The 25,332-nt window shown below is 35.7% G+C and overlaps 1 protein-coding gene across 6 annotated transcripts in view; it reads left to right on the top strand.

The window, feature by feature from the left end:
- LOC124385965 (teneurin-1-like) overlaps window positions 1–25,332 on the top strand; it is a 269,690-nt gene that overhangs the window by 216,462 nt on the left and 27,896 nt on the right. For all 6 annotated transcript variants that reach the window (XM_046849510.1, XM_046849505.1, XM_046849506.1 and 3 more), the window contains 8 exons: window positions 3,169–3,391; window positions 9,582–9,701; window positions 10,099–10,360; window positions 12,353–12,620; window positions 14,610–14,753; window positions 15,987–16,236; window positions 16,661–16,681; window positions 20,200–20,432. In XM_046849510.1, the coding sequence (XP_046705466.1) occupies window positions 3,169–3,391; window positions 9,582–9,701; window positions 10,099–10,360; window positions 12,353–12,620; window positions 14,610–14,753; window positions 15,987–16,236; window positions 16,661–16,681; window positions 20,200–20,432 (1,521 nt within the window). The remainder of the gene's footprint in view (window positions 1–3,168; window positions 3,392–9,581; window positions 9,702–10,098; window positions 10,361–12,352; window positions 12,621–14,609; window positions 14,754–15,986; window positions 16,237–16,660; window positions 16,682–20,199; window positions 20,433–25,332) is intronic.

Here is a 25,332-nt window from a genome sequence, read left to right as displayed (position 1 = left end):
GTAGGCAAACTGTAGGGGATCCAGCAGCTGTTCTGTTACAGTCTTTAGGTGGGCCAATACCAGCTGCTCAAAGGTCTTCATGATGATAGATGTCAGAGCGACAGGCCTGTAGTCATTCAGTCAAGTGATGGAGGGTTTCTTGAGGACCAGGATGATTGTGGAGAGTTTAAAGCAGGAGGGGACCTCACATTGCTCCAGTGAACTGTTGGAGAGATGGGTGAAGATAGGAGCCAGTTGGTCAGCACATGCTTTGAGACAGAAGGGGGAGACACTATCTGGGCTCTACTTGTCCTCTGTCTCTGAAAGAGCTGATACACATCCTCTTCGAAAATCGTGAGCACAACTTGATTGCTGGGAGTAGTTGTTAGAGGGGTTCCCAGATGTGTGATGATGGCAGTCAGTGGGCTGAATTGGATGAGAGGTGTAAAGATATTGTTCTCAACCTGCAGTAGAAGGTGTTGAGGTTGTCAGCCCGGTCTTTGTTTACTTCAGTGGGTAGTGGTGGTCTTTTGTAGTTTGTGATACCTTTCAGGCCTTTTCACACTGATTCAGGGTTGTTAGCTTTCAGCTTGTCAGAGTAGCTGCTTTTGGCTATTCTGATCTCTTTTGTCAATAAATTCCTGGCCTGCTTATTCAGTGCTTTGTCCTCCCCTTTGTATGCATCTTCCTTGGCATGTCGAAGTTTTTTTCAGTTTGGCTGTGAACAATGGCTTGTTGTTACTGATTGGGCATTACTGAATTTGCTGTTACTGAAGGTTTTGGTTGGTACACACACATCTTTACAAAAACTGGTGTTAGATGCCACAGTGTCAGTCAGTTCATCCAGGTTGTCAGTTCCAGCCTCAAAGATACTCCAATCAGTGCAGTCAAAGCAGTCTCAATCCTTACGAATTGTGTAGCAATGATCCAGTGTTTTTTTCTCTCTTGGGACATTTATTATGCTGCCTGTATTTTGGAAGTTCAAGTGTTAGTTTTGCTCTTTTAAAGTCTCCAAGGATAATAAAAAGAGAATTTGGATTCTTTTTTTGCTCCAAACCGGATATTTGGTTTGCCAGGTTTTGCAGTGCATTACTCACTTTGCCCTGCGGTGGGATGTAAACTCCGGTCAGAATAAATAAAATAAGTTTGGGCTGCAGTATTTATTCAGCACTGTGACATCTATACACCAACGCTCGGTAATGTAAAAGTAGATTATCTGCTCAGTGTAAGTGAAAGCCCGAGAGAAGTAATCCACTGTCCGGGATCCAGTGACTGAGCCAAGTTTTAGTAAAACAAACAGCAGTGAAGCATGCAAAGTCTTTGTTTGTTCCGTTAAGAAGAATCAGTTCTGCAATAAGCGGAGGTTCATCAGGTGAATTGATGGGAGAGCAGTTCTAAATCCCTCTGTCGTAGCTTCACTAGCGCACCGGCATCCTTCCCCCCACCAGCTTCTCCTCCATGTACCATAGAGAGCAGCTGCTCCTCAAACAAAGAGCTCGAAAAACTTTTTGGGTTTGTAAAAACTGGTAAAAAAGTGAACTGCCCGATGTTAAGCAGTTCTTGTCTCGTGTAAACAAAGAGAAAGAAAGTACCAGAGAGAGTGGTGCCAAGGCTGCTATCTACGGCGCCATCTTAGATCTTGGAATGGACTTCAGAATACTTAATATAGGACCTTATTCATTGCAGCTAGTATTTAATACAGAGCTGCCAGATTTCTTTTTTCTATGAAGGGCCAAAAATATTGATTGAGGGGCCATGGCCCGAAAATAAAATTCCATAAAAGCAAATGCTCTTTATAGAAACAACAAATATTGTATGCTTTCAAAACAGCAGACAGTTTCCTATTGTCTGTGTGCCACTTCCTTGATCTTTGCATAGTTAGCTGGTCACTGAGTGTCACAAAACATGCTGCACCTGCAGTTCAAAGTACGCATGTAAAATAAATATTCAAATGTATTTATAGTTTCTATGCATGTAATTAAAATATTTTTTTGCCGCTTAAAAGGCAAACAAAACATTATTTTAAAGATGGAGATCCGTGGCAATGGCATTTTTCCCTTTTTTTCCCCAAACAGCTTATATATGGCATGAATTAATTTGCTAATATTATTTGCTAATATAAATTTTTTCTATTCCCATTTGGCTACAGTTTTCATTTATTCTTTGATCCTAATGATCTATTTTGGAAAATAGTCTTATATAGAAGGGTAAACATTGTCCAGATATTAATATTTTACGCATTTTTGTTTTAGTACAAGAGCAGTTTTATTAGCTACTTATTTATGATATTAAATTTTAAAAATATAACATAGACATATTTACATTTACATTTGCGGCAATTACCAGATGCCCTTGTCCAGAGCGACATACAAACATGCTTTGAGTTTTTAGTAATGAATAAATCTACACTGGTAAACTAGATGACAAACTTAATATAAATCAAGACTATAACTCTTCATTTTTACAAAGCAAACTTATAAAGTGCTAATTTAATATAATAATTTATACATACATATATACTGTATATATGTATGTATAAATTATTATATTAAATTAGCACTTTATAAGTTTGCACATATATATATATATATATATATATATATATATATATATATATATATATATATATATCAAATAGTCAAATACTCAAATAGTCAAATACTCATCATAATTTCCTTTTGGATTGCTTTTGTTTACAATCTTTCAGTTTAAGGCAGATGACCTTAAACTGAAAATACTTCTTGCTCTCTAAACTTAATTTTTTCTCTTAGTGGGAGCACAGTATTGCTAATGTGGATTTAAATATGTCATTATGACATGAACAAAAGCTGTTATTTCCATTATGACTATTCCTGCTTATTGGCATTTAAAAAGAGCATTTGCAGCACTAAGGGGTAAAGAAATGGAAATGTTGGCATTTTAATGGATTCTGTTTATCTTTTATTCAAGAACAAATATTTGTGCTAAGGTCATGAGAAATCAATTTGCATGATATGCAACAGAAAATTTCACCTGCACTAATTTCGTATATACTCATTTAAATCTTGTTGGTGGCTCAGATTTTAGTGCTGCCTTGCGTGAGTATTGTTTACAGAATAAAAGTGTCCCAAAAAGAGACAAGCTAAAGTAAAACAATATGAAAAGTATTATTATCGTTGATTGTTGACTGTGTTTCTGTCTGTGTTACAGATGGTCTTACTGACTGCATTGATCCAGACTGTTGTCAGCAGTCAAGCTGCAGTAATAAACACTTCTGTCAAGGAGCTCCTGATCCACTTACTTTGCTCCAGCAGACTCGAAGCCAGTCAGATTCGACTCCCCTGTATAAGAAAACCTTCTTTCAGCGAGTCGGCTTCCTTTTGGGCAAGGCTAGCACTCACACTCTGCATGGAGACATGCCTTTTGATGCCAGGTGTGCTTGCGTGTGCGCTCCCACGAACATCATCATTCACACATGCATAACACACTATTAAAGCTCTTCACTGTCTATAGAATGTTACACATACTGTCAACATAAAGTAAGATTGTTTTGTATTTGTGTCCACAACCTGGCATGTGTGGGTTGGAAAGAGGACTTAATAGACAGGCCACTTTTGGCAAAGCTTTGTGTTTGTATTTATTTTTCCCTTATGCTTTCCAGAGCGTGCGTGCGTGTGTGTGTGTGTGTGTGTGTGTGTGTGTGTGTGTGTGTGTGTGCGCATGTGTGTGTGTTGTCAGTTATGTCTCTCTCTCAGCAGTTTCTGAAAGAGCAGAGAAATACACATAGTATTTCCTGAGTAACACCTCTCTATCCACAGCTGGCATTTAACCATGCCCTTTGCTGTCCTATTACCCAACTCAGGCTGGAGAGCAAGCCAAGCTGTGGGTGTCACCCATACTATTGCTGTAGCACAAGATTAAAACAGTCTATGGACATACTTTACTACTGAGAGCTTCAGGCAGACAGCATGGGGCAGTCCTCGTACACTGGCATGGGTGAAGGTATCCCGCGTGTTGGTCTTTCTCTCGCTGCTGTAAAAGATTACTAAAATAGATTGCAATTTGTAGCATGACTCTAATATTTAACCTCTTTTCAATTAATCATTCATTATGGACCTGGGGTCTCGTAGAGCCTTGTGCTTGGCCAACTATACCTGCTTATGGAGGCAAATTAGCCAGTCCGAATCTTAGCCAGAGGATCTGATCGTAAACTAATATTCTTTAAGTAAGCCGCTCAGTGTTTGCTTATGCATAAAGAATAATTAATTGAGCCAATTTGTTATAACTTACTAAGTCAGTGATAGCCACTACACATGCTCACGGACACAAACACGTCAGTCTGAATCTTAATCAGAGGATATACTGTAACTGTAAACTAATATTGGTTTTATTAATATAATAGGCCACTCATTACTTGTTAGTGCTTAAAGAATAGTTGATTAAGTCACTTTGTTATAACTTGTTGTCAGTGATAGTCAGAAATCAGAAGGTCCCAGACGTTGTGCTCAATGCTCCATCCATTCATGAGCTGTCTGTATGTACTATCCTGGTCCTCAATTTGCAGTAACACCAGACTATATAATCAACCAGATATAAATGATTTCAGGAAATTTCAATATATATAATAATATATTTCAATAGAGTTAATCAAGAATTTTCCATTTATTTGCCAGGCAGGAATCAATAAACAAATGTCAAATCTAAAACAAATAAAAGGTGGTTACACAACATGATCACCAAAAACAATGTTTACCAAAAAGAATCACTGTACCTGGCAATAAAGACACACAGAGACTGTGTGGGAAGTTCTGACTACAGAATGCCCTGAGTGTTTCGCCAAATCTCCTTAAATACCCAAACCATCGTAAACACATAATTTCAAATAAATAAAAGCTTTACAGACCCTTTCTTGGGACGAGATGTGACCTAAAAACCAATTAGCACCTAGGGTAAAAACCAACACCTGATAAAGAACTTTTCTGGGACAACTCTCACATTAGTAGGACAGAAATTTCCTCAAACCTGAGATCTTTATTTTGGTCTGTTCTTCTGATATAGGACTGAGATCATATTTCCAATCACACTGAGACCTTTAAAATGATACCAAACGTGTAAGGGTACAATTCATACATTCCTAAGATGTTATTTGCAAGTATAGTAGCTTGAATTCCGAGAACTTTCAAGTCAACTTTTCATATCCCCAGGAGGGAAAAACGGGGGCTCAAGTATAAGTCAGGGGGCAGCTGAACAAATGGCTTTCTCTTCTCAGATTGAAGATATCCTCTTCTCAGTTTGGAAAGTTTATTGTTTTGTTGCATGGCAGTTCTCTGTGTCTGACCTCATGAAGAGATCTGACCATCCATACACCATAATCCCTGTTTTCTTATAATGTGGGTTGGCAATCAAAATGCAAGTTTACCACTGTGGGAGAAACCTTCACTATGGCAAACAAAAATGTCCATGTAAATCATATTTACAAAATCACTCAACACCTTTGTGTTGAGTGATTTTGTAAATAAGATTTACATGATTTACACTTTTGAACATACAGGTTCAAAAGTAGATTAATAAAACTAATTCTTTGAAAGAACCATGTTCCTTTGAACATGGTGCTTGCAAAGAATTAGTTTTATTAAACTAGTTTTGAACCTGTTTGCTAATAAAAGTGTCTAAATGCCACTTTTGTTTCCATTATTGTTTTGGGTTTCACTCTTGGTTACATCTACCTTGCTGCACTGAAGACATCTGCAGCAGACACAAGCAAAACATTAAATATGATGTTATAATGATGGTAAAATTATGTTAATAACATAACATTAATTCTTCTTATTCTTTCTGCTGCTCCAATTAGGGTTTCCCACAGAGGAACACTCTGTCCTCTACATCTGCCTCTTTCAAAACAACTACCTGCATGTATTCCATCACCACATCCATAAACCTACTCCTTGGCCTTCCACTTTTTCTCCTTCCTGGTTGCTTCATCCTCAGCATTCTTCTACCGATATACCCCATGTCCCTCCTCTGCACATGTCCAAACCATCTCAATCACACCTCCCTCACCTTGTCTCCAAAACGTCCTACATTACATGCCCCACTAATAAACTCATTTCTAATCCTTTCCAGATTTGTTACTTCCAATGAAAAACTCAACATCTTCAGCTCTGCTACCTCCAGCTCCACCTCCTATCTTTTACTCAGTGCCACTGTCTCTAAATCATTCAACATTGCAGGTCTCACCACAGTCCTATAAACTTTCCCTTGCCCTCTTGCAGATTCTTTTCTATCACAAATCACTCCGGCCACTATTCTTCACCCACTCCCCCCTGCCTGCACTCTTTTCTTCAATTCTCTAACACACTCTCCATTACTTTGCACAGTTGACCCCAGGTACCTAAACTCCTCCACCTTCTCCACCTCTTCTCCCTGAACAACTCCACTGCCCTTCCTATTATTCACACATGACTCTGTCTTATGCCTACTGACTAATATCATACGCAAACATCATAGTCCATGGAGACTCCTCTCTGAACTCGACCGTCAACCTGTCCATCACCACCGGGAAAGGGCTCAAAGCCGATCCTTGATGCAATCCCACCTCCACCTTGAACCAGTTTGTTGTTCCTACTGCACACTTCACCGCTTTCACATTGTCCTCATACATGTGCTGCATACACATACTTCTCTGACACTTCCTGACTTCCTCATACTATACCACCACTCTTCTCTTGGCACCCTGTTATATGCATTTTCTAAATCTACAAACACACAATGCAACTCCTTCTGACCTTCTCTATACTTTTCCATCAACATTCTCAAAGCAAATATATCATCTGTACTGCTCTTCCTTGACATGAAACCATACTGTTGCTCACAGATGGTCACCTTTTTTTTCAACCTGGCTTCCACTACTCTTTTCCATACATTCATGGTGTGACTGATCAACTTTATTCCCCTGTAGTTACCCCAGGTCTGCACATCTCCCTTATTCTAAAAGTTGGTAACAGCACACACCTTCTCTATTCCTCAGGCATCCTCTCACCTTCCAGAATCTTGTTAAACAATCCTGTTAATAACTCCACTGTCATCTCTCCTAAACATCTCCATGTTTCTACTGGTATGTCATCTGGTTCAACATTAACATAATTTAATTTAACAATATTAAAAAAAACAACAACATACAAATATATATATTTTTAAATGTTTTTAATTCATTTGGCATTTATGTAAACATTTATGCTTTCTGTATTTCTGCTTCTGTTACACAAGAGAAAAAAACTGAACAATGTTTTTGTTTACTTAATGTTTTCTTTACTAAATTCTGAAAAAGAAAAAAATCCAAACATTTTACTATGTTGCTTTAATTTTTATAATTAATACAAATGTATTAATAAATGGCCAAAATAGAAGGTAGTGCAGTGATTTAAAGCTCATAACATAATTGCTATTGATATAGATTTTTAATACATTTTGCAAATATTTCACGCACCAAATGAGTCAGAGTTTATAGTCTTTTTATTTGCTCCTGTTAAACAGCTGTTTAAATGTGCGATTTGTAATACATTAACCCACTTCTCTGAAATCAGTTCCTTGTTTCTATGGCACAATTATTATAACATTTTAACACCTTATTAAAAATGCATTGCTGCTAAAGAAACCTTTTAACAGTATATTCTTCTTAAATTAATAGCGGGCATGGAAACATTATTTTGTTGTGCTAGAAGGTAAAAAAAAGCAAATCATGAAACCAAACACTAGGAATTCTACAAGCTTCATTTAATTGGCTATAGTCCATCAGGGAGCAGGACCATTTAAGAGTTCAACACAATACAGAAACATATTCTAATTAAAACGGATTACTATAATTTAAATTGCAGTATCCATTTTTTATTTACCCCTGCATTTCTGATATATTCTGAGAAATCATAACATGATTCTGTAAATTTTTACCAAGAATACCAACATTTATTTTATATACACCATATATACACCATATTTTTTATACACCCTTATGTACTGTACATTCAGCAACACTTCAAAGTGTTCACTTTACTTTTCTAATTATATTTGTGGAATCAGTTATTTATTTTCTAACTTTCCTGTGTGATGACTGTAACCTTATATATTCTCATTTGCCATTGTTTTTGGGGTAGCCTATTTAGAATAGATCTTAAACTGTGCTAATAAAATTTTTTTTATAAAATTATTTTAGGCTGTGGAGGTAAGGTGACTAAAGATTACTGTGGTATAGTAAATGGTTCTGAATTTCAATTGGGGAACAAAACAAGCACACAGCAAATGACCAAGGAGAGAAAATGCATTTAGAAATCTGAATATTGTGGTCAAATAGTCTTGCTGTTCACACAGATATTATTTTTTTTGAAGGTTTTTATAGTTAGACGGTATATCCCAAATAAAACTAGCCTGGAAACATTTATGTTACATTTGTGCTAGAATTGTCTTTGGAAATACATGGAAAAGACATTTCAAAAGAGCAGTATCTTGCTTCTGGATTGAATCATTCTACTCACAACACTTTGAAACACATTTTTCTATAGGTTTATTCATGATTTTCAGTCATCTCAAACTTACTTGCTGAAATAATATTTTGTCATTTAACCAGCCATGATGTGCTGAGGTCCTGACTGGGTTTAATGCATTGATACACAATTTTAACTCGGGAGAAAAAGTTGTTTATTTCTTTAGTAGTTGATTAAAAAGTCCAACAGGCATAGCAAATTAAATTAATGTTCTGTTGTTGGTGGTATTTTAATTGTTCTGCTACAGAATTTTTCCAATAAGGGTCATAGACACGGCAAAGTCAAATGTCTGAAAAAGATTTCTTCAAAGCTCCCATCCTGGTTAAAACACATATAGATCAACCATATCATTAAAACCTCAAGACGTGAAGTGAAAAATAGTGAATATCTTGTACCCTTGTAACTGTCAAGGGGGAGATATAACAATCTGTTCTTAAAGTTGATTTGATGGAAGCAGGAAAAATGCATGTGGAAGTCTGGCATAGGTAAGGATGCATTAGAAAGGTAAGGATGCATTGTATTTTTCTACAAGTGGGTCAGAGTGTCTCCAAAATGGCAGAACCTGTGGGGTCTTCCTGCTGTGTAGTGGTTAGTAGTACAAGAAGTCCAAGGCTCATTGAAATGCATAGGGAGCCCATCCTTGAAATTTACAGCACTTAAATAATCTGCTGTCAAGGTGTGCTGTAAGAAACTCAGGACACCTTCAGAGGTTTTGTGGAGAACAGTGTTCTTTCTTTCTTTCTTTCTTTCTTTCTTTCTTTCTTTCTTTCTTTCTTTCTTTCTTTCTTTCTTTCTTTCTTTTTTTCTTTCTTTTTTTCTTTCTTTCTTTCTTTCTTGTTTTATTCATTCATTCATTCATTCATTCATTCATTCATTCATTCATTTAATCCTACATGTGTATGTATTACAGATAATGCACTGCCTTATTTATCTATAGTTAGTAAGTAAGTAAAGCAGCTAATTTACATTTTAAGTTATTTTTCTAAAGCAAAAAAACAGAAAAGAAAAAGAAACATCATTTTCACTGACACTGCGATCAAAATGGTGCTTGGTAAAAACTCAGCTTTTTCAAATCTTCTGATCTAGTCAAGTGGCTGTGGTGCGAGGGCAAGTTGTGACAGGGAATGGTTCCCCTCTGGTTGGAGTCAATATCACTTTCCTTCAGCACCCGCTGTATGGATTCACCATCAGTCGGCAAGATGGCAGGTAACACTGGAACTTCGATGGAACTTTTTTATTGTTCTGACTTAATTTTCCATTTCAGTCAAAATTAGATTTTGTTTAAATCAATATGTGCATGTCTCAATGTCTGATAAATGTCAGCCTGAATGAAACAGTTAATTTAAATGTTTGTATTAAATATTAAGATGTTATGTTTAATGGAAAGTTTAATGGAAAATGTTTGTGTCTGTAACATGATCTTCATGTCTAGTATACAGACTAAAGAACTTTTACTAGTAATATGGGTATCTGCTAAATTAAATCTTCTACTCTATTGAATATAACGTTCAAAAAAAGAATCTGGTTCAATCTCTAAGTAAAGATAAATAATTTTTTTTTCATTCATATGCTTACTTGTATGTTTTCTGTCTTGCATGTCTAGTTTTGACCTTGTGGCACCAGGAGCTGTCTCTGTGACCTTGGTGTTCCAGAGGCAGCCCTTCCTTACACAGAGACGCACAGTATGGCTGCCTTGGAACAATTTTTTGGTGCTGGACAATGTGGTCATGACTGATAAGGAGGTTGTGCTCCAATCCTGTGATGTGAGGAACTTCATCAGCCCTTATCCAATTTTGATGCCTTCACCACTTACCAGATACACAGGGGAATGTGCACTTCGGGGACCAGTCATCCCAGAGCTACAAGTAAGCTTAATTTGTTTTGTGCAGGTTACTCTGCATAGCCTAGGCCTGACCCAACAAGTGTCTAGTTCACTTAACTGTGCACTCAAATTAAAGATAGCAAAATAGCAGTGGCGGGCTGTGCATTTGGTACCTGGGCCTTCAGTGGGGACTTACCCGACTAAATCCACCTCTTAGTACCACTACTATCACATCGCAATTATTGAAGCCATTAATACTCTACAAAAACACAATATAATAATGCGTGGCATTACATAGAGAGAGAGAGAGGCATTTCACATATGGAGGGTGAATACCATTTTTTACTAAAGCAAGGTCCAAACCTCTACACTACAGCCGCAACTGTGCCAACCTACTTTATTTGGAGCAGTTCAGAATCAATATTTGTCTAATAACATGACAAAACCATAAAAAACTTTATAAACTTTATAAAAAAATCTACTCACCAGAGATGCAGACTCATAATTTGCACCGCTCCTCAAAGGCTGTAAGCCAGTGGTACCGCTCATATTCACTGGTCTGGAAGTGGCGAACAAACCCTTACCTGGGCTGAGACAAGCTAGCTAGCTTTGGGGTTGGCCAACCTCTCCTCACGATGTCTAGCTTTTCTTCAAAATTTATTTCTAAGTATGTCTGAATCAAATCAATTTCCCTTCCTCAGTAGGCATAAAAAAGTCTTACTCTGATGTATTAATGTGGGCAGAGTGCTACAGACGTTTTGCCAGTTGAACTTGTCTGTAACAGTTTCCCTCTGACCAACCAATCAGAGGACGGGAAAATGCTGACGCTATTCTGGGCCAGCTATCTGGCCCTGTGAGGCAAATTAGAAATCTGATTGGTTAAAGAAACAAAGCTAATTCTTAAGGAGATTATGGTAAAAACGACAGCAGTATTGACTTTGAAGGCCCTAGGCAGATTAGATTGACTTTGCAGCACATAGAGGTTGAAATCTGATTGGACAAAAAATCTAACATCCACATACATGTACTGGAAGCAGTGCAGACAAAAAAAACACTACGAAATGAAGATAATAAACTGTTAAGGATAAATGAATACAAAATATAAGTATTTAGGTTGTAAATGTAGTTCAGTGCTTATGTGTTTAGGCCAGCAGAGAAGGCTTTGCTGGCTCTGACTGCCCACCACTGCAAAATAGAAATGAGATTCTTTGTAGGCACAAGTAGAGACTCCAAAAAGTCTAAAAGCAGTAAGATTTTTGGTAATCTGTTCAAAATGCAGTATATAAAATACAAAGAGTAAAATCTTGTACATTTGAATTCAGACCTTTTTAAATGCTTAAATGTGTTTAAATGCTGTCAGCTTTAAATGTGCAGTGAATATTAGTATAAGACCATCTTTTTCGAAAGAATAGTTTAAAGAGATATTTACTTCATATTATAAAAGAAGGCATAGAATTATTTCTTTATTTCTTTGCACCTTGTACATAACCTGCAAGGCTTTTCATAATTGTACAATAGAGTTTCACAATATTCAACAACAATGCATTGATTAGCGTCTGGAATTAGGTCACATTTGATCTCACACAAAAAAATAATTATATATTTACTTTTTTTTAGTTTTTTTGTTGCTATATACTGATAACAATTGGTTTAAAATCAATAGATATATGGAATGATAGATTAGAATTTTAAAATAGGCATTCAAAATGAACTGCTCTCATTTGGATTAGTTTATTCGTTTCACAATAATTTGTTGCATAATATTGACAATGTGGGAGAAAAAGTACTACCACTAGATTATGTGGCTGTATCTTTCAGAGTCGTTTTTTTTTTTTACCAAAATATACATTTTTGGAGCTCTGATTGTCAGAATGGATTAACGGACTGCCTTGTTCAAATCCACTTCATTGTCAGTTGATAACAACACCCCTTGTCAAATTTAGGTGCTTAAAATAAATAATTATGATTGTATTTAGAGGCCAAGCTTATTTCATGATACAGACTCTGATACCTAACTGTTTTTGTTTCACTCCAGGCTGTCCAGGAGGAAATCACTATTCCAGACAGCTTTATGAAGCTCAGCTATCTCAGCACACGTGCTGCTGGCTATCAGTCCCTGCTGCGTGTCATCCTCTCACACGCTTCCATTCCACCAGGTCTCAGAAAGCTGCATGTATCTGCTGTGATTGAAGGCAGGAAGTATCAAAAATGGTTTCCAGCTGCCCCAGGATTAGTTTATGTTTTGTCATGGAACAAAACCGATATCTATGACCAGGAGGTGTTTGGCCTGACGAAAGCATCTGGTGAGCATTCTGCATCGCTTATGTATTTGCCATCTTTTTTTTTTTTATATCTAAAGGTGTGAAACAAAAAACAGTAAAATGTACAATAAATATTTCTAAGAAGTACCTTTTGAGTAGGATCCTCAAGCATTTCATGCAGTTTGGTCCATTGTGCTTCAATATTTCATACAAATACCTTTACTACAAATAAAAATTCCTTTACTACATTTATACTTTTAATAATTAAAGATGAAGATTATGCAAGCTATACTGGGCATATCAATTGCTATAAATTCAGAGGAATGGCCTAGGCTAATGGAACATGGGTGTCTAAATCATAGAACAGAGTGCTAACTTCTGTTTTTTGGAGAACTTTGTGGTGTTTATTAATAAATAACACTCTTAAAAGCTTAATGCTTAAGTTTAAGCTATATAAGTTATTTATTATTTTATAATGTAAGCATTTGCTGTAACTCACTGATCATTCTCATTCCATTTGATATAGAGGTCAGTTTTATAATTGTACAACTTTTATGATGATTGCACACTTCATTTTGTGTTTTGATCTGCAACCGCACCCTTGAACTGTCATAAAGCACTAATGAAGCTTATCTCATCATTTTATACTGGACAGGCTATTGCTCTTGTCACCATTTTTGTAGATGTGTTTGAAAGCCCAGTATAACAGTCTAAAAGCATTTCATCTATCATTTAATGGCTTACATTGTAGTGTGATTGGAAACACAAGTGGCAAATTTGTATCACAACCCTGTGTGACACCTTGTGTAGCTGTTTGTTGTATAGTGCATTGCCTTAAGCACAAGTGAAAAACCGGTGTCATTTTCCCGAATATTGTTCCAATATCCAGCTACTCTTCAGTCATTTAATCGTGTGTTGTAATAACACTAGGTGCAGGTGTTTTTAAAAGTGTCTGATTACAGAGTCTTGATTGTTACTATTCAGTGCAACATGTCTGAAGAAGAAATCTTTGCTCCAAATTGATATTTGAGTGGATGGTGTGCACTGTCAGTTATTCAGGCAGAGAAATTTACACTTCAATTAGTTTAAGGTCCCTCAAGGGGGCTTTCACTATGTTTATAGAAATCCAACATAATCTCAAAGCCAAAGTTCAGTAGTGTCTTCTCTCTGTCTGTCACATCTTTCTCCCTCTCTCTCTCTCTCTCTCTCTGTCTCTCTCTCTCTCTCTCTCTCTCTCTCTCTCTCTCTCTCTCTCTCTTTTTTTTTCTGTTGCACTTTTCTCTCCTAATTGCTTTCTGCCCTAGTCTGATTCTTGTGTTCATTCATACTCATTTCTTTCATTTTCATCACACATGTCTCTCTCTTTTGTTCTTGCAATATTTCATCTTTCAATGCTTTCCTTATTTGTATTTTGCAAACATCTCACACAGACCAGCATAATTCTCTTGAGGACTACAACAGCAATATGATCATCACAGTCATATATATATTGAATTTTTATTTATTTTTTTTTTGAAACACCTGCCTGTTTTTTTCCTTCCTTCCATTTTTAGCTCTGTAAATTAATCTTTTGATCAATGTGTACTTTCAAATAAAATTCAGCTGGGTATTTTTTGAATGGTGGGGTTTTAAAATTAACATTTATTTCCACGTTTGTTTCTGTCTCCATCTTGATGGATCAGGTGATTTAAGAGCCATTACTATACATCCATTCATACCAATTACATCATGTTTGAATGATTAAGCATGCATTAAATAATCTTCAAGAAGAATGTTGTGTGTTTGAAATAATAACTTGGAAAAACAGCCACCAATTTGAAAATGAAGAGCAGTTTATGGAGTCCATAGTTTTCTTGAAATTGCATACTTTTTAGCAGTTAATCACAGTGTGTGGGCTCATTGATTAAGGTGCACAACATTCTGCCAGACCCATCTGATACAAACTTGTGTGTGTGTGTGTGTGTGTGTGTGTGTGTGTGTGTGTGTGTGTGTGTGTGTGTGTGTGTATGGGGGGATTGTGTGTCTGTCCAGTGTCTGTGGGATATGAGTATGAATCCTGTCCAGACTTTATTCTCTGGGAGAGAAGGACGACAGTAATTCAGGGCTTTGAGATGATGGGCTCCAGCTTAGGCGGATGGACCTTGGACAAGCATCACATTCTCAACTTGCAAAGTGGTAATAAATGCAGGAACCTGATTGAACACTGTCTGCTTCTGTTAATAAATAAATAAATTATATATATATATATATATATATATATATATATATATATATATATATATATATATATATATATATATAAGGTAAAAGTATTCATGCTTGTATGCAACTAGTCTAATTATAGTGGTTTGTGCCACCGGTGCATATGATGATAAAGCCTATGATAGCTTATAATAAAAACATGACAGTCCATTAAAGTTTAATTTGGGGATTTGCTCAGAAAAAAAATATATTACAGCATAAAATATGGAGTGACAGCAGATTGCAGATTACTTAATGTGATAGTGGATTATTTAATGTGACAAACAGCTACAAAACTGAGATCCTATATTGTAATATGTGCTATATATGTCTAATATACCATTTATACTGTATGTTTTCAGTATGCTTTTGATGGTTATTATTTTAGGGTAATGTCAATGTATTGCTTAGTTTGCACTTGTTTTTAACCACAATAGTTCGACAAAAAAATGATGCTCATAGCTCTTTGTGTCAAAATACATTTGATCCTACAGATAAGAGAATGTCTCCCCATTCTCCTAGACTGTTCAGAATGTTTTAAGAATGAGATTTTATTTGCATTAAAATCTCAAGCAGTGTGTCCAGACTAAGTACTGTTTCTTGCTTTAGCCAAAATTAAGAAAAATGCGCTGCAGTATAGTGGCAGCTTATCCATAGGGACAGGTGGGGCAGCCATTCAACAAATATTAATCTCTATGTAGTCCTCATTAGCATCTCCATGCCTTTTAACTTCCATTCAAATACTAATAAAATATTCTGAGCAACCAACAGTGTAAAACCAGTTTTTCTGTTTGACAGGTATAGGCTCATTGCCTTTCTAGATGATGATTTATTAGTTTTGATATTTGCTTTTGGTGTCCATGGATTAATTATACGGTAATTATATTTTGAGTTTAAATATGAAAATACAAAGATGTATATGCAGGTATAAATATATTTAAAACTTACAGAATTTACAGGTATAATGTAAATACAATAGCAATATTCATTTTTATTTGGCAAATAAATTAACTGAATTGTAAAAGAACTGCACAGAAAGGAAAAAGTCTGAAGTGTGGCACCCTGAGTAAAAAAAAAGAAAAAAAAAAAGAGAGTCCAAAAGGATCCTTTCAAAATAAGCCAGGTCACACACTAATCATGCTGACTTCTCCACTCCCATGTGACCAGGTATACTGCACAAGGGAAATGGAGAAAACATCTTCATTTCCCTGCAGCCTCCGGTCATCAGAACAGTCATGGGAAATGGCTACCATCGCACCATACCCTGCCATGGATGCAGTGGCCTGGCTCTGGAGGAAAAACTATTTGCTCCTGTGGCCTTAGCCTGTGGTTCTGATGGCAGCATCTACGTTGGTGATTTTAATTTTGTACGCCGCATCCTGCCAAGTGGATACACCTACAACATTCTGGAACTAAAGTAAAAATAACCTTTTTATTTTTGCTCTGCCATTTCCTTGTTTAAGAATAGGCATAAAAAGTATATGTTCCTTTGCCTGCATGTTTGCCACCAACTTATTAATAGGTAATTACAAGACAATCTTCTATATTTCTACACCAAGAGTATAAGCAAAACTAAAACTAGAAAATAAACAGAAATTATACTAAAGATACTTTATTTGCAAACGAAAAACATAATCCGATCAAAACACCACCTAAAGCACTGCATTATTACACTATATATTTATTTAAATCAGCAATTACCTGTTGTTAATCAAGTTTTTTTTTTATATAATTACGGTGCATATTGAATAGACAGTATAATTATTTGGCTTTATGTAAATGTATTTCGAAAAAAAAAGAAAAATGTTTTTCTTTTTTCTCCTTATATGTGTAACCATCAGGAACAGGGATACCCGACACAGGTAGGATTTCATTGTGTCATCAAATGAATATACAGTCAAATCAGATTTCACTAACCACGCTACTATTGTTTATTTGGTTTTAATTTACCAAATGTGGCTTTGCTTGATTTGTTTTAAACAAAAGAATAAAACGTATTTCCTTATTAACAAAATCATGCTAGTACTGCATTGAATGTAGCATTCAAAATAGCGTGGTTCAAAGATTTTAGTTTGTCCATTAAATTAAGCCTTAATTTACAAAATGTATATTGTTGTCATGCATATAATTGTGCTTTTTCAAAGGTTTGTATAACATTTAAAAAAAAAGTAGATTGATGTTTATTAAGCACTTTGATTTTTGTTTTTAAAAGTTTTGTTTAAAAAAAAAAGATTTACATGGGATTGATTTTAGTTAAAAACAATGATGCCCAAAAATTGTCCTCCTGAAATCTTATCTTCTACCAAGTACAAGTAAACAGCAACTCTGCATGGACCACATCAAGGGACTTTGCCCTGTCAGCCACAGGATTAGCCAGATGTGCACTGTCAATCAATTTTCAACTTTACTGAGATGCCTTTGTGAGCAGCAGGAGGGAGAGATACAAACCTGATGCCATCTTGGAAGGGAACAAAATATCTGGAGTGCACCTGGTATCATAGTGTTTTGGATTGAAAAGAGTCTGTCCTTGTGTGAATACAAACATATTGTGACAACCATCATTTCACTAGATATCAACAGCTGTTTGTCCGTTAACGAACACTGAGCAAGTCTCAGATGTATGAAATACAGTGACAGGACCAGCATCTGTTTGCCTAATTAAGAGTTCCCAAATGAGATGATTTGTAGAAGCAGCTTTTGAAAAAGTGGTGTTTTTGTTTTTACAAAACCTCTGTGCCCCAATGGTTTGTATAGTAGCTTTTATCTATGCACTCGGTTCTTTTATGCCTAAAGAAGTTGTTTGGATTTGTTAAAGCCAATATTTCTGAACATGGTGACAGTTGGTGCAGAGGACCCTCTGGGATTTTTAGTATTCGCTTTTTACAGTACAGAACTGGATGGCAGCCAGGGATGTGTTTTTTGTGTCAAGAGATGAAGGAGGAATATTAAACAGAGCATTTATGTGCAGCTGGAGCATAGCACATTCTCTCCTTTTTGGTCTTGCCTGTAGGTTTTTCAGTGGGATAGTGGAAAGCTCAGAGCCATTGCTTTGTGTAAGCTAGCAGTTGAAGTAGGGCTACTGGTCTACTACCTTTCATTTTGATGTGCACCCCAAATGCCTTCAAGTTGCACTGTGATCTTTCAGAAGGGTTCTTGAACTTAGCCTTTAAAAAAACAGGATTCCACTCTTCTGATTCCTTTTTCTCAGACTTATTCAGTTATTCATGCCTAATTGATTCTTCCCTTATGTTACACATATTTTGCCTCCTTTAATCACAAACTAGTTATTATTCATGATTTGTTATTGAGAGAAAGGAAATAAAAGTCAGTAGGAGTACATGTGTATGAATAAGAGGGAGGACAGTGGAGTGGTGCGGTTACAGAGAAAAGAGGTGGAGAAGGTGGATGAGTTTAAGTGCCTGGGATCAAGAGAGCAAAGTAATGGAGAGTGTGTTAGAGAAGTGAAGAAAAGAGTGCAGGCAGGGTAGAGTGGGTGGAGAAGAGTGGCAGGAGTGATTTTCTGATTTTCTGGTATTTACAAGAGTGAAAGGGAAAGTTTATAGGACTGTGGTGAGACCTGCGATGTTGTATGGTTTAGAGACAGTGGCATTGACTAAAAAACAGGACGTGAAACTGGAGGTGGCAGAGCTGAACAGGATTACAAATTTGTTTATTAGAGGGACAATGCATGTAGGACGTTTTGGGGACAAAGTGAGAGAGGCGGTTGAGATGAGATTGAGATGGTTTGGACATGTGCAGAGGAGGGACATGTGGTATATCAGTAGAAGAATGCTGAGGATGGAGCCGTCAGGAAGGAGGAAAATAGGAAGGCAATATAAATGTGTTTGGATTTATTGAACTTTTAATTCACACAATAAGGTCTAAGCTTACCTCAAACTTAAAATTCACTTTAACTTTAAAGTATAGAATTGTGCAGTATTTATTCATTTGCATATATGAAACCATGTTACAGTTAATAACAATCAGTGGTGATAATTAATTAAGATTTGGAAAGGAAAGTGTAAGTTGTTAAGTGTAATTAATTATAAGTTGTTCGAATTATCATGTCTACCACACAATTGGATAGAGATTGTGGAAATCGAAAGATAAAAATAGTTGTTAGTTAAATAATTTGATCGGTATTGTGCCAGTACGTTTCTTCTTTACTGTAAGCTATGTAATAAAAGCGAGATAGGGAATAGTTGTCATTTCGGCTAGAACGCAGGACTGCTTTTATTATTTAAATAAAATTATAATAATAAACCACAGTTTGCATATGCACCTTTGTACAATGTGATGCATTGTGCAAGATAATAATTTAAAAAATGTTTCAGTGTCTGTGGTTTCTTCATGGTGTGTGTTAAATGTAGATTTATTACTATTTAATCACAGACATCAAATTGTAAACACTGCTGTTGTGGAATTTGTCAAATGGACGGCCACTGAATTACTACTAGTAGATGGTTAACTGTTAACAAACCCAGCCATTATGGTTGCATAAATATGAAGGTTTGTGCTGGGAAGGACATTCAGCATAAAACATGCAGAACCAAATATGTGGATCACAAACATGAATTTCATACCAGCCAGTTGAGGCCCAGGTTACCAACGACTGCAGATATTGTTAGCCAACAGGGTACTGGTGGAAATTGGCCAAAGGAGGAGAAGTAGAGAGGGAAGATGTCTACAGAGGTAGCAGGGAAGGGGAAATGCAGGAGAGTGAAGGTTAAAGTTGGTACTTTAAGTGATGACACTATGACTGGTAAATGTAGAAAGAAAGCTGATATGATTGAGCGAAGATGTGTTGTGTGTTCAGGAGAACAAGTTGGAACGATTGGTGATTTGGGCATGGACTTCAACGGCCATGTTGGGAAAGGGAACAGGGGTGATGAGTAGTCGATGGGTGGGTACTGAGAGGAATGTGGAAAGGAAGATGGTGGTAGATTTTGCTAAAAGGATGGAAATGCCAGTGGTAAATACATATTTCAAGAAGAAGTAGGGGCATAGGGTGATGTATAAGAGTGAAGGAAGGTGCACACAGGTGGACTATTTTCTATGCAGGAGATGCAATCTGAAAGAGATTGGAGACTGTAAGGTGTTGGCAGGGACCAGTGTAGCTAGACAACATCGGATGGTGGTTTGTAGGATGGTTTTAGAGATAAAGAAGAAGAGGAGGACTGATTATTGAAGAGCAGTTCTAATATTCTAGCTTGCTTTTTTGTATCATCATCTATACATAAAAACTATATATTATATTTAACTATATATTAAATTAATCAATTATACATTGATTTATACATTTATTATATATACTTTGTGTACAATTATTATATGAATTTAAAAAAAAAAAAAAAGAAAAAATGTGGTTTTTATTCCACAGCACCAGCCCAGCCCATAAGTATTATCTGGCAATGGACCCGGTAAATGAAGCTCTGTATCTGTCAGATACAAGCAGTCGGAGAATATACAGAGTTAGGAAGCTGAGTGAGCCCAAGGATCCAGCTAAAAACCTAGAAGTGGTTGCAGGGACAGGTGAACAGTGTCTTCCGTTTGACCAGGGCCACTGTGGTGAGGGTGTCAAAGCCACAGCTGCTTCACTGAACAACCCCAGAGGTAAGCCTTTTCTGCTGATTCCAATTCAGCATATTTTCAGCTAGGAAAATATGAGTAAAATCATTTGCAGTGCCCACCTGTTACTTAGATTAAACACCACAAGGCAGTTGGGAGAGGGAGAGTACCAGATGGAAGTGAATGATGGTCAGCATAGCATGAAATCAAATGTTGCATGCAGCCCAAATGGGGCTGAGCTGATACAGACTCTTTGTTTATTTATTTATTTATTTATTTATTTATTTGTGTGTGTGTGTGTGTGTGTGTGTGTGTGTGTGTGTGTTTTAGTTTATTTTAAAACACATAAGGGTTTTAACACATTAAGCTGTAGCTAGTAAACGAATTTTGTCGGTTGGTAGAGAAAATTAAATACATCGTTAGGCCTAATTAAAATTTTCAGTTGATGTGTATAATTGCCTATTGATTCACTTTTGCAGAAGTCTATATCCACTGCCAAGACAGTAAACCACACTAATTAAAAAGGCAGTTGGTAATTATATTAAGAGATGCTGTATATACATACCCATACATTAGTTGCAGTTTTATACTTGTATTGAATTAGTAAGATTTCCCTTTTGGGTATATAATAGGTTTATCATACTAAAACTTCCTTTTTCTATCAGTTATTTTACATGATTTAAAGAGTGAATCATCAAGTAACGGAAAAAATATTTCCTTGTGGTTTTTTTTTTATGTGCATGTATTTTAATGATACAGTACAGATTTACTAAATGTACTGCAGACAGATTGCTTGTTTGTTCAATGTTTGCAGTGGTTGCAGTTTTTATATTTAGTAACTCATTTGAGTCAAGAACTACACAATGTATTTTCCTTCTCTTCAGTTTCACATGCAGCATCTAGAAATATTTAGACAAATCATGAAACTGTAAAAATAAGGTATAAAAATATATAGTATTTAAAAATAATTGATTATATGTAGGTTATATTTTGGGATGCTGTTTGCTTTATACTTTTATTTAAATATGAACAGTGTATCATTTTGTCAATCTTCACAAGCGGCCCTAAGGTCTTTGTCTAAAATAAAGATGCATTAGAGATTGATTGCAAAATTTACAGTGAGCATGTAGACCTTTCGTTGTGTGCAGTCAAAATATGCTGTTTCCAATTTTTGTTCTACATATATAGAGAATATACATTTGTGAAAGACATGTCATGGGAAAGGTTTTTTGAAAAAAAAAGGTAAATAATTTAAATAAGCTTTTTTACCTTATGTTTTCAAGTTCTCCATCTGTTCATTGGCATGTTTAGCATGTCTAAATGGATGTATTTGATATTTATTTAGTAGTTTTGGTTTACCTACAAGAACTCTCCTTGCCTCCAGCTCATTTTCATTTCCCATTATTATATGTTAATGTTCATTGTTAATTCATGGTTTGTGCCATATGTTTGCTGGGTATGTACTGGAAAACAGGGTTCAAAGCTTCATCATACCACTGATGCTCAGTCTCTTGGTTTTAAACCCAGATTACCGTAAGAGGAAATTTTTTTCTCTGTGTTGTGACCTGAGACCTTAAAATTTTATTAAAATACATTCAGCAAGCATCGAAAAACATTATGAATCTTAAAATGTGAGTGTAAAGGTGTGAGCTTCTAACATTAGATGTATGTATTTTAATACAAAAGCTCTTGTAATGATTAGTGACTGATGTGAAAATGAAATGATATTGTTTAATTTTCAACTTCTTTATGCATGGGGACATTGTTTAAATACTTTTCTTTTATGCTCATGTCCATTGCAAAAAAAATAATAAATACATAAATAAATAAATAAATAAATAAATAAATAAATAAATAAATAAATAAATAAATAAATAAATAAATACATAATTTTTTTATTGTTGTTTTTGAAATTTTATTATCACATTTTAACTCAAAGGAAACCTCATCACACTCAGCTTTATTATTAGTGTTGTGTTTGTGTTGGTGTAGAGTTCACATTAAACATCCTTCATCTTGCAAAAAAAATGCAAAGATTTGTTTTCTAATTGGAAAAAAAAACCCTGAATAACTTGCTTTTCCCAGATCTAATTAAAAAAGTAAAAGTTGCACAAGTACAACTGTTAGAAGAAAAAATAGGACATGAATGAGCTGAATGTTGGTTGATTACGTATGTCGAATAAAAAAAGAGGTATTTCAGCAAAAATATTATGTATTCTTTAATTGCAAGTGACTCTTTTGTCAGTTAACTGCCTGCATGGGTTTAGTTCCAAGACAGTACAAAAATAATAGCCCCAGCTTGTTAGAAGCAGAAAGACCTTAACTGCTGCTGTAGATAGTGACACCAGTTTAAAAGAACCCATGGATCTGGGTTTTTGCCCATGCTGCCAGCTTCACTTGGCTGCAGAGTGCAGGAAACTAATGCCTTTATCTGGTGCTAACACACAGTCATCACATCTGTCCTTTCACCGGGGCTGTCTGCCCATCCCTTTCTCATATCTGTCTCTGAGTCAACACTATTTACAGGACTTTTCCATCTGGTAGATGGAAGGTGATTTTTCTTTTAAATCCACATTTCTGTTGGGAAAAAAAAGAGTGGGCGAGAAGCAAGGAAAGCAGTTTTGAATCACAGACATAGCCAAAGTATCAGAAAATACGCAAGTACTGCTGGTGTCAGGGCCACCAAAGCTTAAATGAAAATGGCAGCTAGAATCAAGATAATATAAGATGGGACATTTATATCATTGATGTCAGGCAATTGAATAGAATCTGAGAGCGATATCAGATTAAAGGGCAATTTTCACCAAAATAAAAGTGTCAGGAAGGGAGAAGCTATTTTTATCATGTTTTCCTAGATGCTTTTTCAACTCCTTGATGTGCCACAGTAATGTGTTTTTTCCACCACCATACTTTAAAAAGCTTTAATAACCAAGTAGTTAAGCAAGTAGTCTGCTTTACTGGAACATGTGCAGTTGTTCTTTTGTTGCAGTTATTGAATGGTTTTCATATTTCCATGCAAAAAAAAACATTATTTCTGCTGTCTTTACTTGTATTAAGAACCACATCTGGGGTCCATTCTTTAAAAAGCAGGACCCTGATGTGGCCAGTTTATACTCTATAAATAATAAATTACAGGGCAAGTACATTTTTTTTAAGCTTATTTAACCCACCCCAGAACCAGTGTTAAATTTGTTTTGTCATGTTCTCTGAGATGTGCTGCTTGCCCTAGGCAAGCTACACATTAAAATACTTTGTGTCACAAAGCTTGGCCGGAAGAAACATTTAAGATGTCTTGAATCAAAATGCATGGGATGCCTTATGAGGGATTTTTTAGGCTTACTCTTTGGTAAATCAAGGAGAAGATCAATAAATGCTGCCATGAAGCTCTAAGACAGTTCTCTATCACTGTCACACAAGTAGTTTCAGTTGTGCTGCACTGTTATGGTTGCTGATTGATTGACACAAACATGTCTTGTATGAGACAAGAAGACTGGGCATTGTAACACCATTATATGCACCTGCCTAGTGAGAATTACTGTTTAAAGATATCATAAGTCACTATGACTCAGTACTACCATACATTAAAATGAGTTGGAGTACATTTATAAATACCAAATACTATCTGTAAATAGCTGCTAATTTTGCAGTTTTGGTATATGTGAGAGTGTGAACAAATGTGAGATTTCTTGGGGTGGTGTTGTAATTAGCTGCATTTTGATTAATTGTCATAATTAATTATGATTTTACTATAATAGATTATTTACATAGTGTTGTTTTAATTACATGTTTAGGTAATTACAATAAGGGTTTTATTATACTTGTTTTTACTACCCACACAACCTGTTTGATTAAGCAATCATCTGTCTATATATCACACACATAGATGCAATGTTCTGCTCTAAATCAGATTGTAGTCATGAGGCAGCATTGTATTTTTGTTTAAATTCTTTCCAGATTCCAAATTCTGAATGATACTGTATACATAAAATATGGAAGCTCTCTCAAATTCTCAAATAATGAAATTTATTTTTGGTCCAGTATTTTTTGGTATTATTTGTATTTTGTATTATTATCATTATTAGTATCAGTATTAGGGAGCCAAGCTCCAAATAGAACTGTATCACTGCATGCTTGGATTCTCTTGGTAGAGATGTCCCACAGTGTCAGATACAAACTAAATACCTGCTCTATATCTGGTCTGTTTCCCTCTATTCACCCTACTTTCATATGACCAGTAACAAGCAGGACACAATCTATATTCACAGCAACCATTCAAGATAAATAGGTTGATAAAAAGTGAGATGCAAGATTTTATTTACTTTTTTAATCTGTAAGCATGTCTTGCTCGAAGATTATCCAATTTGGTCTGAATGCACTCTGTCATTCTAATCATGACCAAACATAAATTCATTGTTGACCTTTTTCGAATAATAGAGCCTTGGATTCAGTTTGTATATCATGTTAGCTGAAAAGGCAGGGGCAATGCAAATTAGGAGATTAATAAAGCAGTGGCTATTATGTTTGCTACATTACAGTGTCATATATGTAGATCTCATTTGGTAATAAAAGGAACATTTTTTACATTTTAAAACACTGCCATGTTCATGGGGGTGTGATGACTTTTATATTCATAATTTTTTCTATGTTTAAGAGATGCTGTTGTAGGAATGACTGTTTATTGTTGTTTAGCAAACCTAATAACAGTAGTGCAGACACTTTTTGACCACAGTGATAGAGGAAAATGGCATGTAATTGATGTCTAATTGTTAATAAATAAAAAGTAAAAAACAGAATAGGACATGTTCTTGTAGTAAAAACAGCATGCCATGCCATGTTTTAAATTTTTTAGATAGTCTAGTTTTTTAGATGTTTACTTTTTAGCTGTTTACACGTTTTTACACAGAGACAAGGTGAGGGAGGCGACATTGAGATGGTTTGGACATGT

The sequence above is a fragment of the Silurus meridionalis genome, chromosome 5 (assembly GCF_014805685.1).
Source record: "Silurus meridionalis isolate SWU-2019-XX chromosome 5, ASM1480568v1, whole genome shotgun sequence".
Classification (NCBI taxonomy): Eukaryota; Metazoa; Chordata; class Actinopteri; order Siluriformes; family Siluridae; genus Silurus; species Silurus meridionalis.
Note: the sequence above shows the minus strand (reverse complement) of the source record. Positions and strands in the feature narration are given on the sequence as shown.